The sequence below is a fragment of the Varanus komodoensis genome, unplaced genomic scaffold, assembly GCF_004798865.1.
Source record: "Varanus komodoensis strain SLA01 unplaced genomic scaffold, ASM479886v1 scaffold16, whole genome shotgun sequence".
NCBI classification, from domain to species: domain Eukaryota; kingdom Metazoa; phylum Chordata; class Lepidosauria; order Squamata; family Varanidae; genus Varanus; species Varanus komodoensis.
In genome coordinates, this window is record NW_025335468.1 from 1500300 (window position 1) to 1511764 (window position 11465).

Consider the following 11465-nt stretch of genomic DNA (forward strand, 5'->3'; position numbering starts at 1 on the left):
TTGGGGTTTCTGGTTGGGTTGTAAATGCTGGGTTTTAGAACATGAATGTGGTGGTTGTTACATGTGAACCCACGAACCATGGATTGTTTCATCAGGCTTAATTGAGCTAGTGGTAAAAAAGACTCCAGCTGGTCTACATGCCTGTAGTACAGTGGTGTTCAGGATACACAGAAGGAGCAAGTGAAGGAACAACCCAGGGATTGAAAAAACCCAAAAAACTAGTGGTTTGTTCAATTGGCTGCCAGAGATATCCTGTGAAAAGCAATAAATCCTACCCAACCATATGTTCTCTAGACTATGGGTTAATGTTACTGAAAACCATGTTTGCATGTCACACTAAGCCACTTTGTGGATATGCTTTGCAGTGAGGGTTCACTGAATCGGCCGGGATATATCTGACAACTTAACAGGCTCACTGTGGCTTGTTTCCTTGCTCCTTCCCCTTGTCCTCCAGCCAGGATCCCTGGTGGCCTTCATGGCAAAGCCCACCTTGTTTCCCTCCACCAGCAATGTTTGCTTCCCATTTTTGTTTGCTGCTATCTCCCCACCCCACTTCAACAAAGCACAATTAAAGCCACTTTTTAAAACTTTTTTCAGTTCCAGAAAATTGCACAATTATTTTTCTAAATTGTTGGTATTTTGCAAGTGTGCTCTTATGCTTGTCTGATATGTGTAGTCTTGCCTGTGGGTCTGTTGACAGTTTGGAAAGAAATGAAGAAATATATGCAAGATTTATGACCGGGAAGTAAATACTGATTCTGAAGGCATGCAAATTGAATCACAGAGGCCCAAATATCAGGAGGGAGGATACAGCAAAGATTTGGGATTAGAAGGCTGAGTGGGAGATGCCATGCCAGCTGAACCTTGCGAGTCCAGACCTTGAGTGGCCTCCAGCTCCTGTAAAAATTGCTTAGAAACAGGGTTTTTTCCCCCATTTGTGCCTTTTCCGCTCCTCATAGCACTGGGACCCAGGAATGCTATGGAGCAAGCCACAAGGGAGCAAGTCTCTCTCCCCCATTTCTCCCCCAAATCAGGCTGAATTTCTCATACTAATTTGAGTGGTTGTGGCAACTTATTGGCTAAAGGTAACTACCTTTATTATTGCAAGATGGATGCAATTTGGGATTATATGAATAAGATTGAATACTCAGCTAAACAACTCCCTCTGCAGGAATATTCAGTCTACTGTTTCTGAACAACTGGCCACTTGGTGGTGCACAAATCCCTAAGTTAACATTGAACAGTGCCCACGAACTAGTTAAGAATCATCTTTGTTCTTCTTGCACAGAAAGAAAAAAGGGCATTGAAACTACTACATTTATATGCAGCCCTTGTTATTACAAAAAGATCTATAAAATTCGAACACTGTGTTGAATGGATAAGTTTCCACCTCATACTCAGGGTCACCTAGTGAAATCAACTACGAAGTAGATCCACGAATTACCTCCTTCATGCAACAACTTGCTTATGAAAGAAAGCTGTTACCAAAAGGTGTGATACTGCTCCAATTCTTTTTACTTTTACTACAGTATTTCCTATTGGCAGGAACAAGAAGATTCATGCACTAGCCCTGCTGCCACTGTCCAGAAGCACAGCCCATGCACAAACAACTTGCTCCTACAGTGCAATGCATTTTTATTTGAAAGCAAGCATTTCAGGGCACTGGAGTAACGGCAGCTTTTCCTTTCTGTAGTCAGCTTTTAAACTGTGCAGCAGCTTTCTTCAACCTAATCACCCTGGATGTATTGGGCTACAGCCTCCAGCACATCTGGCAGAGGGATGCTGGGAATTATAATCTAACACAGGTCAAGCTCTAGGTGAAACACAACACCTGTATATCAGATCAAGGAAGGCTGCTATAGCCACTGCATTACACACACACACACACACACACACACACACACAGAGAGAGAGAGAGAGAGAGAGAGAGAGAGAGAGAGAGAGAGAGATTTTCCCACTCCCTTTGCTTTCTAACGATATCTGAAGACACAGCAAGATCTTCTGAGGTTGTACTAGCATCCTAACTGTGCCCACACTTGAGTCACCGCAAGAATCAAAAGGCAGCCATGTATATGGAAAGAAAGACATTTATGGAATATATTAAAAGATGCAAAAAATACAAACATGGAAGAAGCCTGTGCTAAAAGGCCAACATAAAATCATTGTTTTCAATCACAAGCCAAGAAAACAGCTAATTAACTAGTATGTTCAATCATGCTGTCAGATTCCACAGTTGCCCTAGTTCGTATCTTCCCAGTGGCAATGAGCCCTTGAGCAGAAGAGGCTGCTCCACTCTCTGGATGTCTGCCTCCCAGAAAGGATGAGCGGGAGTGTCCATGTGGCTGCCTGACTGCAGGCCAAGCCCACTTATCATGCGACTCCAGTAACCTTTCTGTGATCAAGTGCAGGTGTAGAGGTTGGGGCTCACACATTCTCTGAGGAGCACTTGCCTGCCCCTTCACCACACGAAGGTCATGACCTCTGGTAAGATAGGAACGGGGCAGTGGAAGCATGGAAGTGACTTCAACCTCTGCTAAATCTCTACTTGGAGCCTTTTCTTTAGCTGAATGGGAAGGTGCCTTGGACAGCAGTGTGTGGGGGTGTCAGTTCAGCTCCATGACCTCATAGTTCAGACCACATATGATGAATCTCCAGGAGCACCTTTCTTATTGCCATGAGTATTAAAAATGCACATACAACCAAGCACAACTGATGCTTCAAATACAAGGCTTTTGAAATTCAAACTTGAATACACCTTAAATGGCCTTTTAACTCAGCTATGAATTCCCTGTATGGCAACATGCAAGAGTATCTCCCACCATGCACTTTAAAAGCTGCACCTTTCATGAAAAGTATGACAGTGCTGAATGACAAGGAACATGAACACTTAACACTGACCTTCTGCTTTAAACTCTGTTCTTCCTCTCTTTTCTGAAAGCTCCTGCCCCACCATGAGGAAAGGAAAGGATGGGGAGGCTCCTATTCCCATATATGCAACAAGAAAAACATTCGATAAATGAAGCATAACCCTTCTCATTGTCCAATCTGTCCTCCAAAGGCTGCAGTACAAGTAGAACATGTGCACAGGCAAATACTGTGCCTAGGATCTGAGAATCTCAGAACTGCCCCCCCACCCCCAATCCCAAATTCATCAACATTTTCCAGCTCACCCATCAGACCCCAAACTCTTCCTTAGCATATTGGCTGTCCTCTAATCTGCAGTGCCTTCATGGCTCTTCCTGCGACTGGTTCTTCAGTAGTTGCTGCATCTTATCCATACAGATATGCATCCAACCAGGCTTCCCCAGAATCCTTGAGAGAGCTGCCGGAAAGAGAGCAGGGTGGACAATGTACTGTTTGCTTGCATAACTGCAGCTTGAAAAAAGCCATTTTCTTTGCCTGCCACCTGTCATTTCTTTTCTGCATTATTAAACAGAGGTGCCCAGAACTGGACATAGTACTCCAGGTAAGGTCTGCCTAGTGCTGAGTAAAGGAAAACTTCACATGTTTTAGAAGTGATACTTCTGTTGATGCAGCCCAATACAGCATTTGCCCCATTTGCAGCTGTATCACATTGTGGATCATGTTTAGCTTGTGATCTACAACAACCCTAAGATCCTTCTTATTTACAGTTTTGTTGAGCCAAGTATTCCCCGTCTTGTAGTGGTGTATTTGGTTTCTTGTTACTAAGTGGCAGACTTGGCATTTGTCCCTGTTAAATTTCATTCATGTTCTCTGCCCAGCATTCTAACCTACCAAGATCACCCTGTATCTTCATTCTGTCTTCAAGGGCATTTGCTATTCCTCCAAGCTTTGTGTCATCCGGAAATTTAATCATCTTTTAATTTGCTGTAAGTGTGTGAAATGGAAGCACTGAAAATTACAGTATTAATTTTAGCATGCCTGAACAGCTGCACACATAAAGTACAGGTGCTTCCTAGGGAAACTCATTATAAAAAGTTAATTACAGGTTTAACTTTACACTTGACTGGTATTGTATGCATTCCAATTGCACAATGTGACTTGTGTTAGATCACATTACCACTTTGTGCCATGTTTTTCTAATAAATGGAAAATTATAGGCACAAGATTGACAATTTTCCACATCTCTGTCCACACCCATTCCCCACTTTTTATTGGAGAGTTCACATGTCCCCACTGCATATGTTCGAAGAACAAGCCAGGGAGCTGCATGAGCAACAATAGTTGCAAGCTGTAGGAAAAGACAGCCTCTAACCCATCCCTAAATTTCTCTTTCTGGAAGCACAAACATGCAGAGACTTCCAATGGTAGACAGAAAGCTTCACTGGCTTTGTACAAAGGTTGACACTGTGAAGGAAACAGCATGTGAGAAATCCTTTTCCAGAACTGCAATTCTAAAACCTTCCTGGCATGCATGCATTGATTGACTGATTGCTAAAAGAAGTGTGTCTTGGAACTAATTAGATCACTCATGTTTTGAACCAGAATCCTGAAGTGTCTTCCACCTTCTGCAAAGATCTGCCCACCTATTAAAGTAATCAATCAGTCAAGTAATTATTAAAGCAATCAGAAAGCCTGTTTCATGTCCTACAACCTTCAGAAGTACAGCTGGTGATTATGAGGGCCAGTTCCATATAAGCTGCAAGAGGGAAACAAATGGAAGTGTCTGGCTCGGATACAGAAGGCAAAGTTCTGCTAAAGCCTTTTTTGCTGTTTGATGTAGCAGTGTGGGGAAAAGGAACTGGGAGAGGTTCAGAACAGTATTGTGTGACTAGCAGCCTGCTCATACAATTGGACTTTTCCAGGCTGTTCTATCCCCTGCAGATCCCCCATGTGTCCTCAAATCTACTCTGGTCTCCCAACCCTGCAGAGCATGCAGGGAGCAGAGAAGACAAATCACACCTGCCCATGGTCTGCTTTCTGCTAGCACAGCACTACCTTTGGATATGGAGAATTATGCCTGTACTTTCAGTTGCATCCAACTGAAACCAACATGGCCCCCCTTCAGCCTTAGTTCAATTTGTGGTATGTGCCCCATTCACTGTCAAATACTGACCAGGACTCCAGTCTATCTTGCAGTTTCTTCCACCTACTCATGATTTCTTGCTGGGCTTCTCATTCTTAATATTCCTGTCATACTTACTGCAAAATGTCTGCAAAGGCCGTGAGCAGGGGCTTGCTTTGGTAGTCAATGCCATGCTTGGCACAGAGGGATTTCACAAGGGGGGCCACCTTCCAGAAGTTGTGCCGAGGCATTGTGGGGAAAAGGCTGTGGAAAGAGAAAAAGATGGAGGCTTCCTTGGATCATGATGCTCTCTCTTTAGAACTCCCACCCAACTTACACTAATACATCTGTCCTATGAAATCACGGAAGTAATCCAAAGGCTTCCATTGCCCCAAATCTCTCACTTACTGGTGCTCAATTTGGAAATTCAGATGTCCAGTGAACCAGTCATTGAAGGGGGATTGATGCACATTGCATGTTGCTTGGAGCTGTGTGAAAATAAGAAAGGATGGGGAGCAACATCGCTAGCACCATCTGGATCTTACTGGAGAAATGCTGCACCTTGTTCAACATGGGAAATGCAACAGCTGATATTCCACCATTCCAGATTGAGATGACAGACCGCCCCCCCACCACCACACACTTTGCTTTATGCCACGTTAGACCACCCCATCTGGCTCAGTGTTGTCTACCAACTGGCAGCAGTTCTCCAGGGTTTCAGACAGGGTCTTCTCCAGCCCTACTCTGAGATGCTGAAAACTGAACCTGGGACAGCCTGCATGAAAAACAGGGGCTCAGTTGCTGAGCAATATGACCCTTTGTGCTTCTTGACAGTTTCTGTCGTTTAGAGGTAGTGGCAGTCAGGTAGTGGTACCCCCATCTCAATTCACAATTTGTCCAGTCTTTGTGGGCTTCCTGAAATCAGCTGTCCAGGAAAACTGCATGGTAGGAGGAACAAGGAGGCAGAGATGGCCTCCCCTCTGAACAGGATGCCCACAAGCCTCCAAGTTTGGAGGTTTATGGCCATCCTGGCTGAACTGTGTCTTACACTGTGAAGCTAGAGTGGAAAAACTAACAGCAGGAAAATTCTGTCAGGATACTGATTTTTCAATGCCGTATGAAAATCTCTTCATTTTAGCAGCGTTTAAAATTGGCCAATGCCAATTTTATTCCCTTTAACTCTGCCGGGATTATAATTTTCTTTTAATCTGATTCCGTTTTTATGATTTTTATGTTGGTTGCTTTAAAATTTTGCTGTAAGCCACCTTGGCTATTTCTATTCCAAGAGAGAGGTAGGAGGTAAATGTTGAAACAAATGCATAAATATGGTGCAGCTTCATCCAAAGTTCCCATGGTTACAGTCGGCAAGAAAGATTCTGACAATGGTGCTGAGCCTTTGTGAAAGAAGCAGTGATGCATGTGTGCATGTGCAACTTGCTCATTTGTATGCTGCCTTGTGATCATTGCGAGAGGAAGAAAGGTAGAGTATAAATGTAATGTAATAGCAGCAGTACCAGTAGCTCACAGCCTGCCAAACTGTGAAAGTTCGATCCCGCCACAATTGTCAGATTATGAATCAGCTTTCATTCATTCATTCATTCATTCATTCAAAGCTTTTCTACCCCATCCCCTACAAACGTCTTGGGATGGCTTACAATAAATATAAGCATAGGTGTCTGCTATAAACCTCAGAAATCAATCCTTTGAACAATAGGAGGCAGTCATACCTGAGTAGACACCCAATCCATATTTTTATCATAATCAATGTTCATTGGGATGTGGTTCATTTGTGAAACCCAAGTAAACCAGTTTGACTCAAGGAATCTGTAGAATGAAATACAGAAACAGTGATGTTACAAAATCAACACATCACCTTGGCACTTAACTTGGAGTATTAGCACAGGGTCCACAGGGTAAAATGAAGTACATAAAATTAACTTGGGACAATGTTAGTGTTGTGTGTTAAATGAATGTTGGAATAAAAATGATAAAACAGGACATTAGAAAAAATTTCCTGAAAATGCAGATCATTTGGAAGCCACAGTTACTTTGAATTTAGTTGTGCAGGGTGCTTGCAGATCTCTCTGCTGGCCTGCATCAGGGAAATCGGATGTGCACTTCAGGTTACAGTGCTAGCTCTGGAAATTAAAACATTTATTCATTTCAGCATTTATTCATTTGGGAACGAAGTATGCAACTCAGTAGTCACACTTGGTAGAGAGACTGCTGAGAAGTAACTGTCCCAGCCAAAAGAAGGAAACAATCTGGGAGGAGCTGCAGAGGCCAATACCAAGACAAAAGTCCTTGTTCATGTGTTCCCTGCCTTGCCTGGGTGCTGGAAGGATTTAATCCGTTCTTAGATTATCTCCTCATGCCAAACAGGGAACTAAAGCATGCAAATTGCAAGAAGACAGACTTTGACAGAATACCGGGAGGAGCTTTCCAATGGTAGGAGTTGTTCAGCAGTGAAAAAGAGACTGCCTGATGGCTGGTGGGCTCTCTTTGTTGAGGTATTTAGGCAGAAATAGGATGGCCATCTGCCAGGGATGCTAGAGTTGCAGCCTACATTGAACAAAGGGTTGGACAAGATGGTCTCCAAATTTCCCTTTTAGAGCAATGGCCCAACTCTGATGTTTATTTAGCATAAATATGCAGGGTTGGTCCCACTTCTCTCAAAATACAGCATTGCAAGATAAGTATTTCAGACTTTGAATCTGGACTGGAAGAAGGGTTGGTATGCTTAGCTGAAATACCGTGATTAACAAGCTTTGAGATAAGCCAAGCAGCTGGTGAGAACCAGACCACCTGTGGTTTCAAGGAGACTTCGTGGAACTGGGGGGCAGAGTATCAGAGGAGGACAAGTGTGACTTTTTCAGCTCTATGCTCTGAAGTTCAAGTCATATTATCGGACCTTGAGTAACACCTGGTGTTCCCACTGCCAGGTCCACAAGCAGGGCAAGCCTCACTGAGGGTGGAGACAACTGCATTTGGTGGGGAAGGGAGGAGGAGAGTTCATTTTGAAAACTCCTGGTATGGGGCTTGAACTGACTCCACAAATAAAGGGTCTTAACTTGATGGATGCTTCTTGCACTTATATTACAAAGGCAGGCCAGGCTAGCCATTTTTAACATAATAAAGATTGCAGCTAGAGGCCTCTGGGAAGGGCTCTGATTTGCTGGGAAGGGAAAAGTTACTGAGAGAAAGAGTTACTGGCCCAGGACAACACTGTTAATCCAGCCTCTCAGTATGCCTTCTAAATTACACACAAGAAAGACTCCAGTATCATAGTTGAAAAATACCTTTGAAACCTTAGTCCTGCACTCCGAAAAATGCACAATCATTTTACATGATAGAAGAGTTTAACCTAAAGTGACTGGAAGACTCAAAGTCAAATATATTCAAAGTAAGTTGTAATTCCTAAAGACAAACTCTTAGGATATTTGAGATTCAATACATAGGAGTCCAACAGCTGGATGACACTACAACCATTTTTAACATTACCTGCTGAGCCAGTAGTATGCCATAAAACACTTAAATCCCATAAGTGGAATATAGAGTAGACAGACTCGGATGTTGTAGGACACGATCAAAGCTAAGTCCTGTTAAGGGAGAGAAAGAAAGGATAACCTCTACTACAAGTAGTGCAGCGCCACACAAAATGGCTCCCTGGAGATGTACTCTTTCAAATAATGGAAAGCACACTTACCATCCACTCTTTGCGTTTGATTGAAGAATAGAATATGGTTAACTGAAAAAAGGGAACTAGCAAAGCTGGAGCTGCAACTATTGAAGAAAGAAAAGAAGCAAACAGGATTCATTTGGAACACATATAAATGAAATGCTTTAGCTTAGCCAGAGACTTCTTTGGTCACCAAAGTCCACTCTTTTTCTCAGTATGGTAAACTGCCTATTTTATACTCCCTTCTCCCTGATGCAGTTGCACAGACTCAGCATCTTATGTTTCTCATTTTCTAAAACAACTACGCTTCTCACGTTACTATTTGTCTCTTCTTCCACCTTGCCTTCTTATTCCCAGATTCATGCACCTACACTGTTAAGTCTGAATTTCACGCTCCATAACTACATCCAATATAATGTGTGTTCACTTCCACCTCAGCAACAAGCGTTTCCTTTCCCCCTCCTTTCCTTCTGCATGTCCCTGCACTCAAGTCTGCTCTACTGCATTCCCTCAACTTTCTGCCAGAGAGAAGGGGAAATCTGTCTGCCAGCAGCATCCTTTCTGCTTGATGCAACAGCATAATTATATCCAAGCACACAATTTGCAGTTATCTTAAAGCCTTTGATTTTTCCAAATTCAGCCACTAGGCTCCTATGATCCCTTTGTAACGTAGGAAATACTGGGTCATGAGGCGTATGCGATACATAGGAACTTGGTTGTATTTCCTATTAACAGAGATACTTACTGAAGAAGTACTTATGTTGATGGTTGTAAGGCATGAACTTCTTTTTCTGCATCCCAAGCTGTGAAGAAGATACCATCAGCAACTCATCCAGTTTACAGTTACCCACGCCATCACTTATCATACCTCTTTTACTCTCTCAGTGAGAGCTGTTACACTCCTGCAGGTTTCTTGCTCCTGTTATATGTATTTACTCCTCTGTCTCTCTGGGCTTAAACTGATTAGAGCTCATAACCAGTGCTGGATGAGTACGTTCTGAAAATATAGCTCCTGTATGCTCTGGTCAGAGAGGTGGCTGATTAGGAGTTTCTGTCCCCAGAAAGTTTGATTTATTTTATTTGTAGTCTATCTTACTGTCCACCAGTGCTTGCCATGCTCTGTCTAGATCAAAAGGACTGCTCTACTCCACTGACCCCATATATCCTTCTGTGGTCTCTGATTATGCAGTGTGAGCAATGTGACTGCAAGAGCCAGTGGGCTCTCACAGGATTATCCCTGACCAGGGCCCAGCATCTCAGTGTTCTGGGCCTTGTTCTCCCTGTGGACAAGATGAGGATAAGAGAACTAAAACTGAAGCCAGACAAGGTTGAAGGGAGGGCGAGCTTGCCTGCAGATGCACTCTTAGGATGCCTGGGAAGTCACTGCAATGCTAACACTATCTGCATAATAATTATATGGGCTGCTAACTTTTAAAAAAATCAAAGCATGGTTTTCCTTCAATGCATTTTATTATGTTTGCTGGAAGTTTTAACTCACAAGCTTAGCTTTAGAATGAAACCAAGATGATCTGAATCTTGATATGTACCTTCTTGAGAGTCCTTTGCTTGGGGTCACAAAGTCACCCAAACCAGTCATTCCGGTGATGCTTCTGGGGAGACTTTGTCACCCCAAGCATTTTCTTTTATTTAAAAAAAAACTTGTAAAAAGTAGGAAGCTGAAACTTTTTAGATTGAGACTTTATGACAATGTCCTAAAGACTGCGCCAGTAGGACTACTCATGTGTAATTCTCACAGTACAGAATGTGCCTGGACTACTAGTCACCCCATAATCCAAAATGACAAAGAACGGGGGTGAGGTGGGAAGGAGAATTTAAAAAAAAGATCGTTCCTCCTTGCACTGTTTCTCTTTTGAAATGTATTGCCAAAGATGCCTCAGCTTACATGATTGGTTCATGTTAATGATCTCATACTGATAAAATAGCTTATTCTCAGCTCAGAATTATTTGGGGCTGCTCTTCCTAAACAGTAATATGTTCAGTAATATGTACTCTTCAAATGTACCTCTGTAGCCAGTTTCTTCCCCAAAGCAAACACAACGGGGTGCATGTTGAGATCAGGGTCTTTGCGAAAGCAGTTAGGTTTGGCGTGATGCTGGAAATGTAGATAATTCCACCAATGAGCTGGCATTCCCTACAGGAAAAGAGAACACAGGAGTGACAACAGAAGCATCCAAAGAACTATGCATCGAAAGGGGAATGGATTTCTTAAGGCAAAGGAAACTTACTTTCACTAGACCCATTAAAATTTTGTGAATCACATGATTCCACTTGGTTGTGCTGAAGACTGAAAGGTGCCCCAAGTCATGCTGAAGCCAGGACATTTGGTTCTGTAAGACAAAAATATGATCTTTTCATAGGGGCATAGGAATAGCTGTCTTAAGTACAGGTTAGGTGACAAGTGGCTGGAGAGCAGCACTTGTGAAAGGGACCTCGGGGTACTGGTTGACTGCAGGCTAAACATGAGTCAGCAGTGTGATGCAGTGGTCAAGAGGGCGAACCCCACTCTTGGTTGCATAGCCAGAAGTGTGGCTTCTAGATCAAAAGAGGTATTACTACCACTCTATACAACTCTGGTGCGCCCGCAACTGGAGTATTGTGCTCAGTTTTGAGCCCCTCATTATAGAAAGGATATAGCCAGGTTAGAGTCAGTGCAGCGTAGGGCCACAAGGTTGGTGGCCGGTTTGCAGGGGATGGGGTATGAGGTGAGACTGAGGGAACTGGGTCTCTTCAGCCTGGAGGAGACTCAGAGGGGATATGTTGGCGACATACAGGTATGTG

General features: G+C 43.2%; 1 protein-coding gene across 1 annotated transcript in view; it reads right to left on the reverse strand.

The window, feature by feature from the left end:
* Window positions 1–3270: 3270 nt before the first annotated feature.
* The window catches only part of LOC123021212 (acyl-CoA (8-3)-desaturase-like), a 17259-nt gene continuing 9064 nt past the window's right edge, over window positions 3271–11465 (reverse strand). Inside the window, exons 4-12 of the mRNA XM_044425800.1 lie at window positions 10913–11014; window positions 10690–10818; window positions 9412–9469; window positions 8694–8770; window positions 8489–8586; window positions 6715–6811; window positions 5396–5475; window positions 5126–5251; window positions 3271–3322 (exon numbers count right to left, since the gene is read on the reverse strand). Of these exons, the coding sequence (XP_044281735.1) occupies window positions 3271–3322; window positions 5126–5251; window positions 5396–5475; window positions 6715–6811; window positions 8489–8586; window positions 8694–8770; window positions 9412–9469; window positions 10690–10818; window positions 10913–11014 (819 nt within the window). The remainder of the gene's footprint in view (window positions 3323–5125; window positions 5252–5395; window positions 5476–6714; window positions 6812–8488; window positions 8587–8693; window positions 8771–9411; window positions 9470–10689; window positions 10819–10912; window positions 11015–11465) is intronic.